The 24,946-nt window shown below is 35.4% G+C and overlaps 3 protein-coding genes across 3 annotated transcripts; 1 reads left to right on the forward strand and 2 right to left on the reverse strand.

Moving 5' to 3' along the window:
* Nucleotides 1-42: 42 nt before the first annotated feature.
* Nucleotides 43-3,761, reverse strand: LEW3 (UDP-Glycosyltransferase superfamily protein). The gene is made up of 7 exons (XM_086597563.1): nucleotides 3,392-3,761; nucleotides 3,022-3,308; nucleotides 2,709-2,895; nucleotides 2,355-2,423; nucleotides 1,951-2,144; nucleotides 765-874; nucleotides 43-661 (listed from the first exon to the last, which is right to left on the reverse strand). Exons 1-7 carry the CDS (start codon nucleotides 3,689-3,691, stop codon nucleotides 420-422), a joined length of 1,389 nt encoding a protein of 462 aa, XP_086453689.1. The 5' UTR covers nucleotides 3,692-3,761; the 3' UTR covers nucleotides 43-419.
* A 2,129-nt stretch (nucleotides 3,762-5,890) lies between these two features.
* On the forward strand, nucleotides 5,891-7,297 carry LOC147514154 (uncharacterized protein At4g15970-like; the record flags this gene model as incomplete). Its single annotated transcript, XM_086599000.1, is given in 3 exon segments — nucleotides 5,891-5,971; nucleotides 5,973-6,272; nucleotides 6,500-7,297. Coding segments are annotated over 3 exon segments (903 nt in total), but the record flags the coding sequence as incomplete, so codon positions are not given.
* Nucleotides 7,298-20,784: 13,487 nt separating this feature from the next.
* LOC147514155 (Cyclophilin-like peptidyl-prolyl cis-trans isomerase family protein) lies at nucleotides 20,785-24,568 on the reverse strand. Its single transcript, XM_086597571.1, has 5 exons — nucleotides 24,173-24,568; nucleotides 24,012-24,086; nucleotides 21,521-21,682; nucleotides 21,287-21,445; nucleotides 20,785-21,147 (listed from the first exon to the last, which is right to left on the reverse strand). The coding sequence occupies exons 1-5, from the start codon at nucleotides 24,173-24,175 to the stop codon at nucleotides 21,064-21,066; spliced, it is 483 nt and encodes a 160-aa protein (XP_086453697.1). The 5' UTR covers nucleotides 24,176-24,568; the 3' UTR covers nucleotides 20,785-21,063.
* Nucleotides 24,569-24,946: the final 378 nt, after the last annotated feature.

Consider the following 24,946-nt stretch of genomic DNA (forward strand, 5'->3'; position numbering starts at 1 on the left):
AGTATGGGAAAAATAATTTGTGAACACTATGAGGCATGTCTCTGCACAGAAAATTACAACACACCAGTCGGTCTATTTCTATTTTGCATTTGAACATAATAACAAACAATACAATTCATGAAGTTAAAGTTGATGAGCGTCACAACTCACAACAAACATTTTAGGACAAGTTAGGGGAATGAATAAGAAAACCCTGTAAGCAGAAAAAAATCTTAGTAACTAATCTCCCTCCCTTAAAGGAGTGCTCCACTCATACTTTCTGGTGTCTCCTACTCTCAATTCTCACATGTGTACAGCTTCTTTCAAACTAAATTTCACTTTGTCATTCTATGTATGGTTAACAAGACTTCATATTATTAGGAAGATAGGCATTCCCCTTCTCTCTTCAGGGGCTGGCTGTGGGAAAATTTTCCCACTGTTCACTTGGAAGAGGACACGATTGGGTAGATTGCATCCTTGAAATCTTCATAAAATCTTTGCTCAGAAAACCGGCTGGCACGTTTCCTTGCAGCTGCTGCCATCTTAAGTCTCTCTGCTACTGGCAACCTCAGAAGTTGTAGGATGGCATCAGCATATTGATCGGCATCTGAAGCAAGGAAACCCGTCTGCTGCCCATCTTCTTCCAAAACAATGTCCATTTTAGGTCCCGCAGACTTATGAGCTGGAGAGAACACCAAATAGAAACTGTAAGTGGAAAAGTATGTTTGCATTTTTTAAGTCACTAAGAGGTACATAAGATTAAAGATTAAAACGGAAACCCCCACCAATTGGGATTGCGCCTGCAGCCATGTACTCCACGACGCTGATACCAAAGTGCTCATCTATCATGGAATGGAGCCCAGCAATGGCACCTCCCAAAAGTCTTACTAAGTCCCTGTTCACGGTGATAATGCATCGAATATGAAATATCTGATTGGAATTTCCAATAAACAGCCTTAAACTCAACATACGAAAGAACACTACATTGGGAACCCAAGATATCTGATGTTATGCAACTGATATAGGAGACGGGTCTCTATGATATAAAATAATTTGGGACACAGGACACTCTACCGCCAGAGGATAATTTCTGCTAATGTCCATTGGTTGTGGGTTTGAAATACCCCCTCACACCAATTTGAACCAAATCTCACCTCAATGTGAAATCGGCTATTTCTGTTCCAAACAACCAACAGATTTTGTGAAAGAAGCAGGGAACAGAGTATTGGCCAAATAACATAGGGAACAAAGTTTCATACACCTTTAACAAAGTTTCACCTATGACAATATAACATACAGATACAACATTTGTAGATGTAAAAGTACAAAATAAATATTCATTTATGTCATCCTGCACATACATTTCTACACCGTAAAATAAGACTTGACACATTTTCTGAGTGAAATGTAATGATAAGTGGAAACCATCTAATTACTAATTAGAGATTCAGAACTACAAGTGCTCTCTAATTCAAGCCTCAATAAAAAATCATGTACTCCTGTATTCCCTTTTTTTTTGGTCTTTATCTTGTATGTGGGTATACTATCGGAATATACTTCTTCACCAGCTCATTCTATTTTCTTCTTCTTCCCTATTAGTTTCCTATTGCAAACTCCACTGGACCATAAGGCACCCAGTTGCAAAATCTTTGCCACCTCAAAATCTGTGTTGCCCCGCTTATTCTCCCTTAAATGGGTTATTGAAGTCTCCTTTCACATGGCTCGTAATATGACCCATACAATCTGTGACCTCAGTTCGACAAGCCCAATTGTGGTCAGCAAAACAACTACCAGACACACAAGAATAGGTATCTTTACTTTAATCTAGAGTTAGCACCCATATTACTCAAGTATGCTTGTTGCTTAACTCCAGCATCTTGAAAACATTATGCTTTCCCAATATGAATACATGCATGCAAAGGAATACATAAGTACAAACTAAAGTAAAAGACATGGTGATTGAAAACCCACCTATACATCAAATTTTTGTAGAATTCAACATCCTTCTCCAGCTTCAATTCAATAGCTCTGTCTTTCAATTTTTGCAATCTATCCTCATCCTCCTTATTCCTGCAACTACCCACGAACTGGATCTTTGGTCTAGGCGAATCTCCATCCATTTTTGCCAGAGCGACCGAAAACGCCTCTAGTTGAAGAGTATGGGCCTGAGATATACAAGATGAGCGGACACAACTACACTTACAGAATTTCTGTAAGACCGTAATATGAAACTTGTAGATGTGTGATTTATGTTCCAGACTTCCAGCTACCATCGTGTTGTTAATGTGAGTACCCGTGTTTAACCAACGGACCATTTAATATTCATTTTTTGTACCTTTCTTCAACAGCTTGAGAATTTAGACAAAAAAGCTTACCTTCTCTGGACGAAATTGAGCTACGGATATGAAAGTTGGATTTCTGTCTGGCCTTTCCAATGGGAGCTCCTGTTTCAAAGACATCTTGTTTCTAAATCAATGTGAAAAGATACATAGGTCACACAAAATGTATTGTTAAGATTTAAGAATAATATATTATTCTTTCTCTGAAAGTAAATATTAGCATTAAGCAAATGTATAATACTTAACTATAATTTTAGCAGAGGAAAGATGAATATGAATGCTATTGTTTACAAAACAACAAGGAGAAAAACACAGCACGAAATAAAAGTACCATACTAGTTTCATTTATTAATACAAAGCTACCATAATAACTTTAATAAGTTCACAAACCTGAAGGCCTGAAGTGTCACAAGGAGGATAAACTTTCTTAATGCGTTTAGGAATTTTCCAGAGATTCTCTATATGTGATTGTGTCCATGAAGAGTTCACCATTGCAAGATGTGTGCAGGAACCAACAAACCCATACATCCAGCTAAATAAAGTGTAGTAGATGACCTTGCACCGCGATAGCCAAATGCTGCGACAAGTGAAGGAATTGTACATAGCTGCATCAGATAACCAAAAAAAAACATAATGCATAAAAGAAGACGAACCATTGATTTCAACAGTCAAAACTGCTAACAACAATGGAAGGAAAGTGTACCTCTTTGCAATCAAGGTATCATTATTATACATCAAACTCCGTTGCCAAACACGAGAAACCATATCTGAACTGATTGTTGGGTAGTGTGTGTAGCAAATAACTTTACACCCAAACATCCTTGCTAGTGGATAAGTGAATGCATAACCACTAGTATCAAAATAGAACATAGGTGTAAATCTACACAAAGCTTCCCACGATAAATAAATCGACCCCAAACTTTGACCAATCATTGTGAAACGTGGGTACGTCGTTTCTTCAATCCACTTTCTTTTATACAAATGAACCACCTTTACAACATGATATACAGTAGTAATACATAAGATATGACGAGTAAATTAATTAATTGAAAAAAAAAAAAAATGAAGCGAACCTGAGGTGGGTGAATGAGTTTGACACCGAACTGGTCAATTGCTCGAAGCAATAAGGTTTGAGGTGAAGCATCAAGATCACCAGTATATATAATGCAATCAAGATTTGGGTTTATCTCTTGAATTGATTTAACAGCACACCATAATACTCTTTCCCCACCTCCACCATCGTTGGTATATGGGTGAAAGAATCCAATTGCTTTTTTTCTGTTATTTCTTCCTTTGATTATTGATAGGAAGATTGAGAGGATTGGAAATGATAGAAGTAGTAATGCTAAAAACAAAACTTTAATCATCTCCATTGCCAGAGTTCAAATTGTTTTTCCTTGCTGATGTTTCAGTGTAGGCAATCTCTTTTGCCACAGTTGTTTTCTTCTTGTTGACGACTTACGAAACGGCCCATAGGCTCATGGTAATCTGGGCCCACTTAGAATTTGATGGTCCATCCGTTTTTCTCCAAGAGGTATTTGTTTTTGCCTACTATAAAGAGTTACTAGGATTAAATCTTACTAGTATACTGCTAACCAGTGGGGGTGAGTAGAGTAGGAGAGGAAGATGGAGGAGTGGAGATGGAGAAAGAGGAGTGGAGATTTAGAGTGTCTGGAGAGAGAGAGGAAAAGGGAGAGTGAGAGAGACGAAGAGAAAAACCCCCTTCTCCCAAAATGTTCGCTCCGCTCACACGGAATATTCAAGTTTTTCTAGACCAAACCCTAATAAACCAACTATTGTTAGGACCAAGGTCTAAAAAACACGTTCTTTTTTTTATAAAGAGTGAGGTTTTCACGTTGTAAGAAATGAATGTGCGACCAATATAATATTCATATCTCATAGCTCTGCCATAACTACTATAGTTGTGCGACCAATATAATATTCATATCTCATAGCTCTGCCATAGCTACTATAGCTGTGTAAATTTAATATATCAACACCCGTTCATAGGACGGGTTCGAACTAGTTTCTTTTATTTTATTTTTTGGTAATTAAGATAGTTACAAACGTACAACACTTAACTACGCTCGGTCTATATTTGTCCATGCAAAATGATAGTTCATAAGACTATTCTTTCAGTCAATGTAGAAACTAGAAAAGACAATTGGTCTGGTTATTCTAGCTAGGTTCTGTCTCTCTTTTTTTTCTTCTTTGTTCTTCTTCTTAGAATTGGTAGGAGTCTAGGAGAGAAGAGAGACTGGTATGGAAGTTATGAAGAATTTCAAGATCTCAAAAACTGTTAGTGTCTTTACAGTACTTGTGTGGCTTGCTTGTTTGCTCTTCTACTTTTCCTCAAATCCAGTTGACAACATTGTGAAAACACAAGATGTAAGAAAGACCTTTTCCTTTCAGTTGATTATGTTTTTTGATTTATTTTGTGATGCCATACCATATGCATATACCATATGCTTGGATAATATTCCTATGTAATTCATGATAGCTTGGATAATTTTCCATATTTCATCTCTATGTTATTTCTTAGCTATTGAAAATTTTCTACTTTAACACTACTTTTAAAGGGAAGGTCCACCAGCAAAATTTTCTAGCTTCCCATGGGCCACAGATTATTAGGTTTCACCAGGGAGATATATTTTCGTCAAATTCCACTTAGATGCCTAAAACAATTCTGTCATTCAACATGGGAATTTTGCAACCAATAGGGGAATAGTGTCTACTGGAGTGGAGTTCAAATCCAAGTGTTTGTAGTCATCTATATATTGTCTCTTTTCTGTAAGTCCTAAGTCGTAACCAAAAGCATTATGCTGTTACTGTCTTTCAATTGTAATTCTTCTGGGGTTTTAGGCTTGATCAACAGATTGTCCGAACCAATTTGGATATTTTGAACCATCATTTGTTTTGCTGGCTGCAACAGACCGTTAATCGGATTGGGTCTAGTTTCTTTTTTCTTTTTCTTTTTTTATGAATAATTATGATTGGGAGTGTGGGACTACCTGGATTCACTTGCTTGGTACAATGTGACTTCATTTGTTATAGCAATGGCGTAATACTGCAAAATGCCATAAAGGTATATACATGAAAAGGTGCTCAAGTTTGAGGCGTATCCGCAACCCCATTGTGATATTGGTGTATTCATCCATCCATACTACAATACTAAGTCATGTCTTAAGCATATTCTGGAAGCCCAAAAGTTGTTGTCTATGAGCTTATCCCCTTCTTAAAATCTATTAGAACTATAAGCTAGACGAGATTTTTCAGTTCTCAGTATAATCTCAGAAAACCATTTGCAGCTTGTGGGACCGGGGCCAAAAATATTCTACCTGTGGATAGGTCATAGGCTTGCATAAGACTACCATCATGGAGGTATAAGCGTATAACCCGCCTTTACTCTGCTTCAGGTATAAGTTCACAAAGCAGGAAAACAGAGGAGAATTAATTAATTAACGTGATCAAGCCAATGATGTTCATTTAGTTTGTAAATCTGTGACGCCTCAATCATTTTCTTTCCTTTGCGAATCAAATATGTTTGTGTACAGAACAAAAATAATGTGTTGCATTTGCAGCGACTTGAACGAGAGGAGCTAGGGAGGGTGTTAAAGAAAGCATCCATGGATGATAGAACAATCATTCTAAGTTCTAACCACCCTGAATAAAGCATGGGCAGAACCAGGGTCCATGCTTGACCTCTTTCTTGAGAGTTTTCGCATAGGTGAAGGGACATCCAGACTCCTGAACCACCTAGTTATTGTAGCCATGGACCCAACCACGTTTTTTAGATGCAAGTCCGTACATCCACACTGTTTCTATCTCACAACTCCTGGTGTTGATTTTTCCAAAGATAAGCGGTTCATGTCTGAGGACTATCTGAAGCTCATGTGGAGGAGGATCGACTTTTTGCGAGTAGTTCTTGAACTGGGCTACAACTTTGTTTTCACGGTATGGATTTGTTTTTTTCAATTCAGTCTTACGTTTCAGTCGAACGTACAAACTCGCATTTCTTCATAATCGAGCCATCGATAGACTAGACCAGCACGAATCAAATTCGGTTTTTTTGTCACTCATAATACTGACCCAAATAAGAGGATACACGTCACTACGTCAGTGGTACACCTTAATTCAGATCTATCTTCATTTGAAGTATAACAGTTGCCTGGCCATTGCAGGATGCAGATATAATGTGGCTTAGGGACCCATTTCCCCACTTTGACAGTATGGATGAAATTTATATTGCATGTGATATCTACCAAGGCAATTCAAGTGACAAGAGGAACATGGCGAACGGAGGGTTTAACTATGTAAAATCAGTAAGGGCAACCATAGAATTCTACAAATACTGGTACATGGCAAGACTCCTCCACGACAAACAACATGATCAACAGGTCTTCGAGATTATTAAACGTGAACCAATTGTTGCTGCGACGGGGCTGCGGATTAGGTATCTAGACACAAAATACTTTGGTGGGTTTTGTCAGCCAAGTAGGGATATGAACAAGGTTTGCACCATGCATGCTAACTGCTGTGTAGGTATTGAAAAGAAAGTTCCTGATCTCAAAAGTATTCTAAATGACTGGAAAAACTTCACAGCACTTTCACCACAGGAGAAGGAAGCAAAAGGGTCTTCTACGGCTTATCCATGGAGTGCTCCCAATAAATGCAGGGCCACAATGATAACTTTTAACTTCTAAAAGCAGAAACAATTAGATCGACACACCTCCAGTCATAGCAATTAGATTTGATTATGAGAAACGTTATCTGTATGCTTGATATCAAAGTTGATGTAGCACCACGCACAACAAATTAGGATCAAGATTAGATGTCTATTACTAAGAATCTTCTAGTCTATCCAATTACTGCACGTTCTCTGTGTAATGGATTTCACATGCAGAGAACTCCTTTTGTTTAATCTGTATGAATTGCAATGATAGATCTGTGTGCTATATAATGGCGCTTTTAATCGACCATTATACTTGTACGTCACAGTGATTTTGCTCTCTCGAATATATATATATATATATATCATCACATTTGTTCTCCTTCTAGACAATGCCGTTCGCCCCCTATTAGCTTTTCTAGTATAACGAGTATTCGAACCGTGCTTTGTTTTTTCAAATCTTTAAACCTGTCAGTTATAATTTAAAAAATAATATAAAAACATAAAGAGGGGTTGAATATAATTTGAGTGAGGTAAGGTTTTCTAAATTATTTTAAATAATATGAAACAAATTCTAATTTCAATAAAGTGAGAGAGTTTTTGGTAAATTGTTTAAAAATGAGGGAGCTGATTAGAATAATTAAGGAGGTGGTTATAAAATCATAAAATAGAGAGATTACAAATACACAGTTCGGTTGAAAAAAATTCCTCCTAAAGATCCGGCTATCATATAGTGTAGAGATGGGTTATTTGTTTTTTTTTGTTAAGTTATAAGAGGGTCTTATAAGACCTTGTGTTATAAGAGGGTATTATAAAGTGGTTTATTTTTCATTTTAAGTTCTTCTTATAAGCACTTGTAAAAATAAAAAAAACAAATACATGACATCCTATAGATGGTTATTTGACAAATGTAACCCTGTTTTACATCATATTTAACTTTAATAGATTAATTTGAAACAAGCGTATAGTTTGATTTTCGGTTTCAAATCAATTTTGATAATTAGAATATTGATTTTAAAAAATTACCTTAATTGGCGGTGGTGGTGGTAGTGATCTTAATAGCACGTGGTAGTGGTAGTGGAGATGATGATAATGGTCTTAATAACACGGTAGTGGTGGTGGTAGTGGAAGTGGTGGATGTCTTAATAATAGCATGGTGGTGGTGGTGGTGATAGTCTTAATAATACGGTGGTAGTGGTGGTGGTGGTAGTGAAGGTGATGATATTTGTCTTAATAGCACGGTGATAGTGGTGGTGGTGATAGTCGTAATAGTACGGTGGTAGTAGTGGTAGAGATAATGATGGTGGTGGTAGTGGTGGTGGTGATGATGGTGGTAGTAGTGGCAGCAGTGGTGGTGGTGGCCGGTGGTGGCTAGGGCAATGAAGTTATTTAGAGAAGAAGATAATGAAACGGGAATAAGAGAGAAATGAGGCTAAGGATATATGGGTAAGGTGTTTGAGTCATTTTTCAAGTTATAAGACTTATAGAATTGAAGTAGATTCAATTTTGGTACTTATAGAATTGGAGCTTCTTATAAGACATTTCTAGTAGAATGTCTCTTATAAGAGGCAAAAAACAAATAAAAAAAATGACCAAAATCACTGGGCCACATCTTATAAGAAGTTATAAGACCTCAAGGTTTTATAAGAGGTAAAAACAAATGGCCCCTTAGGTCTTATAACCTCTTATAAGATGTGGCCCAGTGATTTTGGACATTTTTTTTGTTTGTCTTTTGCCTCTTATAAGAGGCATTCTACTATAAATGTCTTATAAGAGGCTCCAATTCTATAAGTACCAAAATTGGATCTACTTCAATTCTATAAGTCTTATAACTTGAAAAATGACTCAAACACCCTCCATCCATATACCCCTAGTCTCATTTATCTCTTTTTCCATTTTCATTATCTTCTTCTCCAAATAACTCAATTGCCCTAGCCACCACTGGCTACCACCACCACCACCACCACTGTTGTCACTACTACTACCACCACCACTACCACCGTACTATTAAGATTATCACCGCCACCACTACCATGCTATTAAAATCACCACCACTTCTACTTTCACTACCACTACCACCACCATCACTACCACCATATTATTAAGACCAATATCATCACCTCCACTATCACCACCACCACTACTACCGTACTATTAAGACTATCACCACCACCACCATTGTGCTATTAAGACATCCACCACTTCTACTACTACCACCACCACTACAGTGCTATTAAAACCAATATCATCACTTCTACTACCACCACCGCCGCCAATTAAGGTAGTTTTCTAAAATCGATATTCTAATTATCAAAATTGATTTGAAACCGAAAATCAAACTATACATTTGTTTCAAATTAATCTATTCAAGTTAAATGTGATATAAAACAGGGTTATATTTGTCAAATAACCATCTATAAGATGTCATGTATTTGTTTTTTCTATTTTTACAAGTGCTTATAAAAGGAACTTAAAATGAAAAACAAACCACTTTATAAGACCATCTTATAAGACCATCATATAACACATGGTCTTATAACCCTCTTATAACTTAACCCAAAAAAACAAATAACCCCTAACTCACGTGGATTGAACTTAGAAACCTAAAGCCGAACTTTCGCAAACCCTACAGCTACTATCCGCATGTCTTTCATGGACACATGTTATTCATCCCGACATCTGTACTCCTCAGTACACGTGTCACATCCGATGCACGCTCTTAATGCATATAAAAGTCACCCTTAAGAACTACGTGTGGTTTGATTCCAGTCCGATTAATAGATCCTAACCTGAGTTACTGACTCTCAATTCACCACTATCCCCCAAGATACAGACTGGATACGTAGGCATCTTCATTCACATGAAGATCATTCATTAACCCCAAACAAAACCATACCCTCTTTATTATCCTAACTTAAGAGTTAAGTCTTAACCTTTGTATAAATTTAGACATTTACACTAATATCGGCTAAGATGTATAATATTTTTATTGTAGTGATTTCAAAGTATTCGTTTGGACAAATACTTTACGTTTTTCTGTTTCGAAGTATGGCTTGTTCCTCTGAATAATTTGAAACATTACGGCATCACCAATGCAGAGCTTCAAAACCCAGGGCCATGTCACCTTTTTGGAGTGTCACGTCAGTTTTTTGGAGGGCAACTTAAGAAAAAGAAAGAATAGCGAAACTCTATATTGGTGGTTATTCCAGCGGAGAAGATAAGTGCTCCTCTAAAAACCATGTGAAGATAAGTGCCCCTCTAAACCATGTGAAGATAAGACCAAAAGGAAATAAATTGAATTGAGTTAAGTAAGGTCATGTGCTTTGGGTTTTGGCCTTCAAGTCCCTTAAAACCATCCATAGAAATGAAGTAAGTTATCCAGAATTATAAATTTGGGGGCCATTTAAGGGATCATGCTAATAAATTTGGGGGCCATTTAAGGGTTGCGTTGGAGGTTGGTTTATTGGATTGGTCCTCCAAATTTAAAAATAAAGGCCTGGATACAGGCCCGTTGGTGATGTCCTTAGCCATCACTATAAAATGTGTAGATTTATCATGTTTGAGTAATGGCACCCCTACAGCAGCCTTTAAAATGGTAAGCCTAGCCAAACCATGCTTTGAAAAACACCACCATACCTGTATACCTAAAAAAATGCAATGGAAACAAACATTACCGAATGTATGAAGTAAGAACTATGCAACACGACATATATAGGTGTACTGAACCAATGGAGATAGTGATGCGTCGACACCAAAGTAATTATCTTAAATTTTGTGTACCTTAGGCGTCGTTTGGCAACCATTATTAGTAGAAATAAAAATTATGTTTTTAAAATCAATTATAACGTAAATAATATTTTTGAGATAATCATTTATGGAATAAATTATATCAAACAATCAAATACAAATCAATTTTTTATTTTATGACTAAACCAAAAATGGTAACATAAACTGCCAAAAATAAAAAAAACTTCAAATATGGTAACTCGTGTTAGAATAGTTGTATGAACACAGTAACTAAAGTAGAACAGAAGGAACAGTAGCAATGAAGAAACAAGGACAGCAATAACTGGGAATAACCAAGGCGCGGATTAGGGTCAGTCCTTAAGGAAAGATTTCGCCCTTCTAATGGTGCGTAAAGGCAACAAAGCGCGTCTTCCTCACAGATTCAATGGTTAACAAATGCGGCTGACTTTGCACTAGAACGCACTACCCTCTAGAAAAGCAATATAACTCTCTCTCAAGCGGCCGACAGAAGAAGAGAAGAAGAAAAGGACCGGTTTGAGTTTTACGTTTCTCCGAGTTGAGTTTCTAATCAAGTCTATTTTCTCTATGGACTCACAAATCCTATTTATAGAGGTTAGGAGAAAGAGAGACCAACTCCTAATAGAACACCAAACTTGATGCTCAAGAAAAAGGCAAAACAAGTTTAGGCTATTGGTCAAACCACTACCCACAACAAGAAGCCCAAGCCCAGGGCTAACCCTACCCGATGTGGTGGATAACCAATGTGGGACTATCTACTATGCACTAAAGTGGCGAGAATACCATTTGTTCATCTCCTCCACTTTGCACACACACACTAGTATTTAGAAATACACAAGAGATTCCAAATAATCCCCCACTATTTCAAAATACTAATAGTCCCCACTATTTTGGAATAGGATATTACAAAAGAAATGGGTTAACGAAATGCCAGAGAGAATCGAAAAAACAATGCATAAGATACTGGTGCTTTACGGGCTTGAACCAGTCATAGGGTAACATGTCTTATAATACGTGAAAGTGGTGGATTAAAAAATCTTTGAACCAACATTCCCTTTGTAGTAAAATAGAGGACATGCACCCACATTGCTCTTTCATTATATGCCCGTTTCAGCGGTTTGGCTTTTTGGCCCCTCATACGCCTGTGTGTTATGTGAATGCTCTAGAGTACTTGCCTAAATACTCATAAGAACCGACCCAGTTCTACATTCACGTAGGTGGATATCCATCAAGTGTACATAGCAGTTAGAATACACTATCTCATAAAAAATAATGGACTATGGATTCCATTAAGAGTAAAATAACTCAGCCTTTTCTCATTGCTATTCAAGTTATACAAAGTATACAATAATGCTATCTAGTCATAGGGTGGGGCGCCTCAAAGAAAGACAATAGCATACCGTGAGCGGGTGACTTGTTTTTCCCTTTGAACCTAATTCATGGGATCTCCAATCACATAGGTGGGGTTGCCGTGTATCCAAGCCATCTATCTAAGGCAAAAGTCTCATCCCCTCGACGATAACCACTTGCCTCCAAAGAAGTGGTGCGCTTAGACATGTGGCCAAACTAAGTCCAACCTAACATAATCTCTAGCAACCGCTTGATTAATTTATATCTCAACTTACATGTATTCTTTTCCCATTGCACATAAGATAACATGTCTTAGCTATTGCAATGAGACGGTTTGAAAGCATATACACATCGAGGTCATTTTTAGAGCCAATGGGAAGATTTGCCAAGAGGTTGCTAACCCACTCAAGATCATCACATGCCTTTTCTAAGGCGATTAGCTTGGATGATATCCAAGACACTCAATTTCCACCAAAGGTAAACACATAAACATTACCGATCCAAATTTATAACATATTACCCTTCTAACAATGATGGAAATCTACTAAATATCACCCATAATCAATGGCTCGCTATAAGTACTTGGATAATCGACAATATACATCAAAGTTCCTTATAAGGACACAATGGGTTATCATTTCGAGATGCCATTAATGTAGGCAATGTCATGTCTCACATACATTATCCATCAAGTACAATTGGCTACCAATGATATTGACATATTTAGTATGAGAAAACACACAAAGAGATTATTTTTCATAAGATGGATATTTGCCACAAAATGTGTTAACACATGTTTACTATCATAATACCCATACTTTTCAATGAAAAATATTTCTACTAAGTGCTATAACAATATAATGAGACCAACATGAGTTTTAATTCCTATATTCACCACCATTCAATTACGAGTGCCCGAAATTCCCTATACCATCCGGCCCGGCCTGTTTAAGGTAATGTGGGTTTTCAACCATATTCAAACGTCAACATCTTGACAACCTAATATAGCGATTCTGAGAAATGAGTTTAACAACATAATAAACTATCATTTTCAATGACGGTTTATGACGTGTTTCAAATAGGAATTTCTCTCGTCTCATACACATTCTCAATGCTAGCACTCATGATATTAAATCATCTAAACAAAGAGAGATTAACACATATGTCTTGCTTTGCTCTAAAGAAAGTACACATTTTTTTTTTTTTCAACAACGGTACTTTGACATCCATATGACACTAATATGTTGTTGAATTGCTCATGCCATTTATAGGCTTGAATCAACTCATACAAAGATTTAACTAAATTGTATACCTTCACTCATCACCCAGTACTTACTTGGTATTGTAGTTCCGCACAACTACTCAACTAGAGTCTTTAGAATTACGTAGTAGAAATTCTAGTTATATGAGCAAGGTTTCAAAATAGTATAAATTTTGTCTCGATTGAAACCCCTTGGCTATTATTATTAACATTGTATTTTGCAATACAACTATCACGCTTTTAGTTTTCTCTTGAAGATCCAATTCAACCTATAGATCCCCCAAATAAATCAAGAGTCCAGGTTTAAAGGAGTTGTATCCGTCAAAAAAGACACTTCTCATAGATTGACAACTTCCTTATAGGTTAATGAATCTTCCTTAAGAAACATATAAACATCATCACCAAGTTAATGATGGAAATACTCATTGATAGTCTTCCAAATTTCTTGTGCAGAAATAATGGGATTATCTTATGTAGTTCATTATGAACATTCAACCACTCTATGCCAATTTCTCGAAAAGCACAACCTCAAATAAAATTAGCATATAAGACATTCAATAATAGTGTGGTATCTACAAAATTGTTATCACTCATGACAACCTGAAAACAAACATCACTATTATGAGTTTCACCAATGAACATCTACTTGATAATTCTAGGTCTCAAAAAATATATATATATTTTCTTTTAGATTCATTCACAATAGCCTTGGCAAGACACCCCCACATTTTGAAACATTTTTGGATAGGCCCAAGACCTTTCCATACTTTGTAGTTCAAATGTCTTTCCAATTATCTTGTGAGATGAACTATGGTAAAACAAATGTCATGCATATGGGTCACTACCCCCACAGTTCAATGGTTACTCAACCTAATCAAACTTACATGCAAAACACATTATACCGCTACAAACACTAAAAGAAACAACAACAATAAAATGCACTCTTATGACAAGAATATATTTTACTCAAGTCTATGATTCTAGATCATATTAAACATAGTCATATTATGTTCATGCTATCTATATGAAAGGAAATCCACAAGTGATTCAAATGAATTTTAAAGAATAGAAGAATTAGATGAAAAAGGTTTTACCCGAGATAATATCATTATCATCCTTCTTTTCATCATTCAACATTCCAACTGTCATAGGGAGACAATCCACGCACTTGTATATCACCTTGGCTATTTATCCATAGTCATAGGAGGATAATGCCTAATAAGACAATCTACAAGCGTTACATCTCCTCGTCTAAAATAGTCACTGGAGGATATTGTCTAAGAAGACAAATCATTACCTTACATCTCCTTGACTAAATTAGGTTTAAGAGGATATTGATTGTTTCCCATATTGTTTCCTCTCAAGTGAGACAACGATGCTCATTACTTAATAATATATGACATGGTTAAACTTCATGTCAATGTTAAATAATGCATTCATGCCAAACATGGTAAATATCATATCATAGGTTCAGAAAAGTAAACTTTAACCTGCCCCTCACAACAAAAAGTATACAATATTTAAGCAAATCTAGCCACCTAATATGCAAAACAACTGAGGACTCCACCTCCTCTTTTTATATGAGCTCAAGTAAGATAGAATACCCTATCAACAAGACCTCAAGTACTACCACAACATCTAATGGCTCAATCCATTAATGTCTTCAACTAGAAAAATTTACCAATAAACTATTATCAAGTTTAAAGTAAATCCATCGATGATTAATATCCAAAACTAGCATGCTACACAACTTTAACATATGCTATATTGGATATAAGCTACAAGTTACTTCATCTAACATGTATTTTCACAACAAGATAATTATAACCATCGCCTAACAACACGCTCACTCAATAAAGATAAGCAATTATGCATTGAATACATTATAATTACTATCCAAGATTTGAGTGTGGTTGATATTAACTATCTTAAGGTCTCTCTTAGACCATCTACATACATCTATATATGTACAAAGAAAATTAATATCAAACTACTTCTAGTCAAACCAATTAATTCCTCAGTGATAAACACGTATAATTTGTTGACTAGGTTATTAAAGAAGTTTAAGCTTAGAGATTTTCCTCCTAAGAAAAACTAGTATGCAACTCAAGGCAAGAATATCACCATATAATCAAACCAAAAGAATTGTAAAGAGTGAAAGAATACGATACCTAACCGATTGAAAAATCGGATTACCATATTTTCCTCCTAGAAAAAACAGTTCAAAAGAACTGTAATTCTGAACCAGCTCATGAAGAATTGGGTATCAAGCCTTATACCACTGGAAAGCTCTTTGAATCAGCTTTTCAACCCAAAAAGCAGATTGCAAAACCGAGTTCTGAGCTGAAAGTTATAGCAGTTTCCGTAACGAGTGACGCAGCAGTCAAAAAGACGAACTTTGACGTTTTTCTTGATAGAAATCTCATATTTGACTCCCACAAACGTAGGAGAAAGGTCTACAACCATATAGGGTTTGATAAACCACAAAAGATCAATAAATATTGAATCTTTAATTGGTTTCCCTAACAAAAACGAAATTATTAGAAAATTTCTAAAGTCATAACACAATAACACAAAAATAATTCAAAGTAAAAGACTTATCTTTTGATTGTCGTATTAAAACACTCTCCTTTGTTCTACTACAAAACTCTTTCCTTAAGATTGTTAGAATAGTTGTATGAACACAAAGAACTAAAGTAGAAATGAAGGAACAAGAGCAATGAAGAAAAACAAGGACAAAGAATAACCTGGGAATAACCAAGGCGGATTAGTCGTCCTTAAGGAAAGATTTCGCCCCTTCCAATGGTGCGAAAGGCAACAATGGCGTCTTCCTCACAGGATTCAATGGTTAACAGCAGCCTGACTTTGCACTAGAAACGGACTACCCTCTAAAAAGCAATATAACTCTCTCTCACGGCCGACGGAAGAAGAGAAGAAGAAAAGGACTGGTTTGAGTTTTACGTTTCTCCTGAAAGTTGAGTTTCTAATCAAGTCTATTTTCTACGGACTCACAAATCCTATTTATAGAGGTTAGGAGAAAGAGAGACCAACTCCTAATAGAACACCTAAAACTTGATGCTCAAGAAAAAAGGCAAAACAAGTTTAGGCTATTGGTCAAACCACTACCCACAACAGTAAGCCCAAGCCCAGGCCTGAACCCTACCCGATGTGGTGGATAACCAATGTGGGACTATCTACTATGCACTAAAGTGGCGAGAATACCATTTGTTCATCTCCTCCACTTTGCACACACACACTAGTATTTAGAAATACACAAGAGATTCCAACAACTCGTTTATAGAGGAAAGCTCCATAAATTTTGTTTCTCATTATTCAAGCTACTTTTTTTTTTGTGTGTTTATGTTTTAATGAATTATCTCATTTTGAGAATGAGATAATTGAGATAATGGTTTCTAAAAAATTTATCAATTTTTTTTTTTAAGTCTAAAAACAATTATGAGACTTATAATAGATTATATGTCATAAAATAAATTATTATAGTCGTTGTCAAACGAATAGATGGAGTATCAGGCAAAGTTCATTTCAATCTCTATTTTGTGGACAATTAGACTAGGGTCGTCATATTGACACCACCAATTTTACTAAGAACATCCCAAATAACAAATAACCACATCTCAACTAAACCCTAGTTAATCCTTACTAAGCGCGGCCAAAATCCAAAATTCAAAACAAAAAGAAAACGATGTCTTTCAATTTAACCCTAAAAATGTCCGAGTTGTTTTGTTTCTCAGAACAAAATCTAATCTCTAGTTAGGGCCAAATACCATACCAATTCAGGTAAAATATAGTGTAGCAAAACTGCCGAAGACCAAAAAGTGATGTAGTTAAGAGATTAGATTTGGGGAGCACGTGCAATTCACTCCCAAGTTAAAAGATTGCAAACAACCATATTAGTATATATATGCATGATTAGAAAAAACGAGACCACTACAAGAATAAATTTTAGATCGACTAGCTATCAGAGCCTTGTGCATTGTTAAGAAATCATAACGAGACATTTTGTACTCACAATCAGAATCTAGAAAGATTAAAGCAGGAATTTTTTTCCTTTTTACCATTATAGGGTAACGTTCGTGAAAACGCTTATCATATAGAGCTCGATACAAACTTTTACACGCCAACTTATACTCACAAAGTGTGTCACTTGGAAGCTTCGAGACGATGTCCATGACAATGACAAGGTCCTTGAGCAACCACGTTAAGAACTGCCTCATATCATAATCTGGAAAAGCAATGATATGTTTCTTATAATACCCATCATCCGCTTTACCATGTTTCATGATCTCATTTCCGCTTTCTTTAGCGTAGATTTATTCAGTATGGAAACACTCCCATTTGGTTTCTTCATCACTTGCTTTGATTTTTCTAGTCATAATGCTGATAATTGGATATAAAGCTGATAATAAGTATGGTTTCAGTGAATATCAAAAGTATTGTTGAATTTGATGCAACATGGGGTTGGTGGGTTTTCTTATTTCTTGAATTTGGTTATTTGTTTTTTTTTTCCTCTCTCCTTTTATTAGAATATGTCTTATATGTAAAGTATTACGTTTTTATAAGTGTGGACATCCATATCTAGTAGTTTCTATTATCATGTTTTTGGTTACTCCACATCCAAGGTAAGTTAGTATAAATATGTAACTTTTGGTAGATAACTCAACACTCTGAACTCTAACTTTAATCTCTACAACCCAACTCTCTCAATCAATCAATCTCTATTCTTCTCTATTGTTCTTCAGCTTGGTTTTTCTCAATATATCAATGTCACAACTCTTCTAGCATCACCACTAACATGAAATTTAATATGGTATTAGAGCGTCCATAAGTTTATAACAATTCAATAAATTGTTAACTTCCTATAATGCTCTAATATATGTTTATATAACCCTACTATCATGTGGAGAAAACTATAAAAGATTAACATTGGAAGTAAATTATTATTATTATTATTATTATTATTATTATTACTATATATTTTTTTAAGTATAAATTTTATTGATAATAATAATGAGATTTACATATAATTAGGACAAACGTGCAACAAGTTGTGTCGCAAGTCCTTTTTGAATTTGTTTTTTTGTTTTTTGTTTTTTGTTTTGGGTTGAGGTATGACGCTTGTTTAAGAATTGAGAGTGAAAGAAATGAGGTCAAGTTTACGGGTTTGTTATGGGTGATTAGAATTATACAAACTGACCGGTTGGATTTTGGATCTTTGATTATTTGTTTTAGTCTCATTAACCCATCAAACATTCAAAGACACATTTGTCTCTCTTTAATGTTTTGGACTCAAAATAAATAATAAATGATAATTTTATAAGGGCAAAAAGAGAATTAAAAAAAAATGTTGGTTTATTAATATATATATATACTATTTTTTTGTTGATTATATTCTCACGTTGTGAAAATTTTGAAGGTGCGGTAGTTAAAATTTACTAAAAAAAATTGGGAGAGGGGTGCGAATCTTTATAGTTTGAAGATTTTTCTAGGCAATTAGTTATGTAGTAGTGGAGATTTTCTAATCTCAGAGAGTGCGACCACCTCCACACGCACCCCGGCCCCTATATCCACCTATGCCTCCAGGTTTCAGAAAGGCAAACAATTTACTTAAGCTAAATATTACCATTACGTAGTAGTTTGCACGCTCTGATGGATCTGCTGATAAAGCTACCTTAGCAATGTAATACTCATCCTCGGCATATCTATCAAATTTATGGCGTTGAGTGACCTTCAAAAGTGATGGCAAGCGCAACACAATGTTCCTGAAGGGATTGTACATCTTCACAACTTCACACGGTCTGTCAACAAGAAAGAGCAATCCATGGCTTGATCCGTATTCTTCCTCATTGATCTGTCTTCTTCCTCATTGATCCGTTTTCTTCCTCATATATTTCTATGGGGTAGATCACTTTTAATTATATACCAAATCAAGTCATCAAAACGCTAATTGTAATAAACATCAATAACTTTTGATTGACATTGATTTTCAATATTGAGTTGAAAATTAATTAAATTTCTTCCTACAAGATCAATTTGATATTTACAAATTCGTAATTTGATGATTGGGTTTTGAGCTTTAATCATATTTTTGAATCATTTAATCTTTTTTACTTCAAGTTGAGTTTTAATAAGTTTTTTAGATTATTTCTTGAGTATTAATCAAATGCGATGTGAAGTTATGTGATAATTTATGATTATATTTTCGACTTTCATTCGAATCCAAATGTGGTTTTCTATTTCAATGGAAAATTTGGCAGTTTTTTTTTTTTTTTTTTTTTTTGCTTGTTTTAAATGAGATCAGTAACTCTTTGATGGTGGTAGGGTTTGAAATTTACCATAGAATCTTTCTTTTTTTGTAGTGATTTTTTATTGATTTTGTTTTTTTGGTTTTAAGTAACACTGTTACCGTTACTTTGGGTGTTAAATAAGGGACACATGTCAAAAATATTTTATAAGGTGTAATCATTTAAGTAGGTGTTTGGTTATCATTTTTTCAAAAAATTATTTTTTCTTAAAAAGTATTTTTATGAAAAAATATGTATTCTAAAAACAGTTTTTTATTAAATATGTTTGATTGTGATTTTTCTTAAAAATTATTTTATCAAACCATATTTCGCACTATATTTCTCGACATATTTCGACATATCAAGCACAAAATACTAAAGTCTAAAACATCCGGACAATTCATTTGCCTTTAGTGCTCAAAGTGTTTCTCTAAAAAAACCGCATTTATTTGTTCAAAAAATGTTTTTTCACTACTAAGCACTTTTTCGCAATAAATAAATAAAATCCAAACACCCCCAAGTTTTCCACCCGGGTGGGGACGATCCGACCTCTTATTACAATCACTCCAAGGTACTTGAAGGAAAAACGATCACCATTTGGAGCCATACTTCGAAATCAAACGACAAAATTACGAAAGACAGAATATTTGTCCGAAAAAACAAAGCCATCACTGAAATCAAACGACAATACAAGCACATACTGTTGTTCCCTAAGCAGCCCAGACATCTAAATCTAACCAAGCCTTTTCCTACTTCCAAGGTGAAGACTATGTCATAAAGCTCAAATGGTTTACTTACTTCAAATGCATAACCTCATAATAATCATCTGTGAAGTATATGAAGTTTGGCTTGCATCATATCCAGGGAAGTCTGATGAGGGTAGCATATTGAAGAATTTTTACCCAAAAACAATGATTATCCGCAAAGGCTGTTCACTTGGAGCCATTTTTTGAGTCAGCTGGATTTAGTTTGAAGATTTGGATTATCCGCAAAGGCTCTCTTCATCTAACGTCCTTGTGATTAGCAACATTCCCCGCTATGATTCCAAGAGATACTTTTTGTGCATATAGAATTTGGTGCTGCGCTACTTTGGACAGTTTGGGTTGAGGGCGATTCATATCACAGGTGAAAAGTTGCTTATAGAAAGTGACAGCATATAGTCGGTCAGTATCGTATATAACATTTTGAAAATCATCCTCTCCAGTATCGGAAGTCCATGTTTTGTCTCCAACCTTGGGTGAAGACCATTTCCTCATTCAGGACGTGGATTATCATAACTAAACAATCGAGGTTTGACAGTGGGTTAGCAGACAAAACTGCTTTGGTACTTTCTAGTGTTCTCAAATAGTCAAACAGGTTAAAACTTGAAAAGCTATCCCACTACTCAAACAGGTTAACCTAAGTGCCAAGCGGGTTTGCATGGATTGTTACTCGGTTCAGCCTGATTTCTGCAAGAGGTCGATCCCCAGCTCCTGTCGGGGTCTGAATAAGGAGAAACAAATAAATTACTTAATCACTTTTAAGGAATTGAAAACTAATATGGAACAACCGTTAATCAAATAAAAAATCCATTATAACATGACCAGATAAAGATGTATGCTTTGAGATGCAAACTACATACCTTTTCCATGAGATCAAGGACTTCAAACCCATGAATCACTCTACCAAACACGGTATACAGTCCATTGAGATGCGGCTGCTTCGCGTAAGTAAGGAAAAATTGACTTCCATTCGTGTTGGGTCCACTATTAGCCATTGCAAGTATTCCTCTTGCATTGTGCTGAAACACAGGTAAATGCACAATGAAGCAAAAGAACAAAATTGTTCCAGTTCAAAAAGGTTTAGAACTATGTACCTTAAGAGACTCTCGTATCTCATCATTGAACTTTTTACCCCATATACTTGTTCCACCTTTTCCTGTGCCTGTAGGATCCCCCCCTTGGATCATGAAACCTTTGATATTTCTATGGAATATGGTGCCATCATAGTAACCGCTAGCACATAGTGCCAAGAAATTCTGTGTCAAGATCCAGTATGTCAAGGGATGAGTCAATACATTATTTGACAAATCCTAAGCTTCACATATACCAACATGGCCTTATCGTGGTAATATGACAGAATGGGTCAGGAGAAAACCATTCTTTATCAAAGTAAAATATGAAAACAACTAAATTACGGAAATATCCAAAGAAGCGATAAAACGAATGCTAAATGTGAACACAATTACACAAGTAAAATCCACCTTAATAAGTTAATAGACATGAACACAAGAGATCATGGAGTGTGCTCTGGGGGAAGATAACAGATAATAGAAAAGGCATATATTGCAAAGTCAAAGCACTGATTATTGGACATCTCTTGAGCTGAATGTGCTACTCAGCTCTTGACCCTTTGGAATGTGATTGATCTGTTTTTCCAACTAGACTTTTCAACCCAACCCAAGTTAACGAAATTTTACTGAATATAATCTCTTCGTTAAGATAAGCGTAAGAAACTAAAGAGGAGCTACTAAGCATGGATATTCTTTGTTAAGTTACTGGGCTCTCTACGCTAATTGATCCAACTTACGGACTCACAACCATAAACATTCAAGAAAGAGATTAAGATTTGACAAAATATGTAGTAAATGGTTAATGTAAGGACAATGTGAAATCAGCCTATACTTCAAGTTGTGTTAGTATGAAATGTATATTCTCATTATTCTATTTTGACATTCTAATTTATATTCATGCAAACGACTCGAGAAAAGAGAACAATCACATTGGAGAAAGTAAGAATATTGCCAAAAGTAACCCTTGTTAATCAAGTCATTCAACTTGTGTAAACAAAAGGTCATCCAACTTGACTCCCAAAGTATTCTTCTTAACCTTATCAAAACATTTTCAGAAAAAGAAAAGAGAAAACCTTACAATTTCTTCTACATTCCCCCGGCTAATCTCTCTCCTTTCCTACCAAATTCATTATTTTTATCCTTCAAAATGGACCATTTAATGATGCAAAAGACCACACTACCACTTCATTGGAACTCCCTTCTGAGAACGCCTTAAGTCTTCCGATGTAACAAAAGATCTTTATTAGATCCTAAGATACACCCAAATTTTGAATAGATACAAATCTTAACTGCAAATCTAAAACGTGCAAGGATAGGCAGAATCGGTTAAATCTGCTTCTTGCGCGTTAAAATGCAAAATCGGTTAAATCCAAAACACACAAGAATTAAAATGCAGAGTCTAAATCTCTAAGGTGATTGGCATACTGATGTCCTACATAATAGTTTTCAGACAGACCATATAGATGAACTAGTATATCTGAAGGGACATTGTTGGTCTAAGCTCGACCTAAGATGCCCTCTTTAGCTGCATGTTTCCACTTTCCAACAATGCATGGAGCCTTCCCTCAGTCAATAAGAAAAATCAGGTACACGAAACATCCTGTGTATTCAATTTCCCTGACAAGACTTCTTTGTGTATCAATAAGCACACATACAAAGAGGTTTGTCAACATACAGACACCAACCCATTCAGGGGCAGACCCAGTGTATAGTCAGGGTATTCAAGTGAATACCCTCATGCAGTCATGCTTAAATGTTTAATATTTAACTTAGCCCATTAGTATTTAGCCAAAATAAAAAAAAAAACTTCTCATTAGTTAGTTATTTTTAACATTTTGGATTATGGACTCTGTAAGGTAGGCTAAGTCCACACTTTTACTTTTACTCCAATGAGTAATTCATTTCATTTTTTTTCCAGTAAACTTCTCAAACGTTCTCGATTTCTCAATCACATTCTCTATTATTCTCAATTTAATTTCTCACGGGTATCATTTTGTTTTTGAAATCATATGTTTATACTGAACCTTCTATTTTAGTGTACTCGAGATTTTACAGAATTACTTGTTGATTTTTATTATTATTACTTTTTTTACATAAACACTAAAGAAATTTTTCAGTTGTTGAATTTCTGACTTAGCTTGAATACCCTCTACGAAACTCTTGGGTCCGCCCCTGACCCCATTCCTATCCCCAAATATTATTACTTCTTCCACATCAAAGCACACCACTAGTCAGAATTCACAATGTCCCTATTTGTAACTTTATTAAGAACAAAGATGGTTACAAAGACGACTCTGGCCAAATTGTAATACTTGTATCCTGTTTCTGTACTTTAAATAACCATGTTTTACTTGAAAAAAAGGTTGCCCATAAATAACAGAAACAAAATTATAGCCCATAAAAGACAAACGAAGTTGCTAGTTCTAAAATTAAGGTTTAGTCCTTCAAAGTTCCGTTCATTCAATAATTGTTATTACTTAACTAAGTAAAGGGATTTAGGAATTAAAGTTCAAACCTCAGCCGTTTTTGGAACCTCGTCACAAGCAACTTCGCACTTGATGTCGCCGAGATTAGTGTGCAGCGTTACTGACTGCAAACGAAACACAACGAATGATTAAAAAGAGAAGAGATAGTAGCAAAGAAAGTGTTTGGGAAAATTACACAATGAATACTAACCATGCTGTACTTCCTGTCGTAAAACCTTCAGTCCAGTGAAGTTTTCTTTTAATCTTCTGATTATATTATATCGGAAAATATCAGACAGGTATATTGACTATATTAAAAGTCTGGCGGATATGGGCCAAACCCAACTTGTTGATTTCAATCAACCTGGGACCAACACTTCAATCTATGTTTTTGCTCTTCCACAGCCTGGTGGATGTTTCGAACTTAGTACGAGGGTACTTGAAATACCAGTGTTACGCACTACATACACATACACGCACTACAGTCTACACCGACCCACTGTCCATGGCACTATAATACTTCACACCTACTGCCAAAGGAACAGCCACCACCTTAGTCACCAGAACGCTGAGCGAGAGCGGAAGAGCGCCTAATTTGAGAAGCTCTATGTTTCAGAGCGGCGTATATAACATATAAATAATACACATATTTGTCAAACAAAATAGTAAAAAAAATTATTTAAACAAAATAAAGCTTAGATATTCAAAATGAAAGGAAATATAGTTACAAAAAAAGAAAAAAAAAATAAACATATGAAATTTCTTAGACCATATTACTACCAACTCATTATCCTTAGTTTTTTATTATTTTTTTTAGTATAAAATATCCAACTCCTTCTCTCTTTCCTCTCTTTGTTTGCCTCAATGCCAAAAGCCATGTAAACCAGTGAACACACACACGTTAAGTTTGATTTTTTTATCATCTCGATCCAAATACTACTCCTTTCAAATAAACTTCTTGTAGATAGACCTAAGGGTGGGAATT

The sequence above is a fragment of the Coptis chinensis genome, chromosome 3 (genome assembly GCF_015680905.1).
Source record: "Coptis chinensis isolate HL-2020 chromosome 3, ASM1568090v1, whole genome shotgun sequence".
Taxonomy (NCBI): domain Eukaryota; kingdom Viridiplantae; phylum Streptophyta; class Magnoliopsida; order Ranunculales; family Ranunculaceae; genus Coptis; species Coptis chinensis.

Bases quoted from the DNA above. Each gene is read 5' to 3' on its own strand.
- LEW3 (XM_086597563.1), bottom strand. From the start codon at position 3,691: ATGGAGATGATTAAAGTTTTGTTTTTAGCATTACTACTTCTATCATTT. The intron at 2,424-2,708 runs GTTTGTGAACTT...TCTTTGAAACAG, and splicing joins GTGACACTTCAGGCCTTCAG to GAGCTCCCATTGGAAAGGCC. The intron at 662-764 runs GTGGGGGTTTCC...TGTTCTCTCCAG, and splicing joins TGCAGGCGCAATCCCAATTG to CTCATAAGTCTGCGGGACCT.
- LOC147514155 (XM_086597571.1), bottom strand. The intron at 21,683-24,011 runs GTTTGAACTTTA...ATCTTGACACAG, and splicing joins AGGTTCCAAAAACGGCTGAG to AATTTCTTGGCACTATGTGC. The intron at 21,148-21,286 runs GTATGTAGTTTG...CTCCTTATTCAG, and splicing joins TCCTTGATCTCATGGAAAAG to ACCCCGACAGGAGCTGGGGA.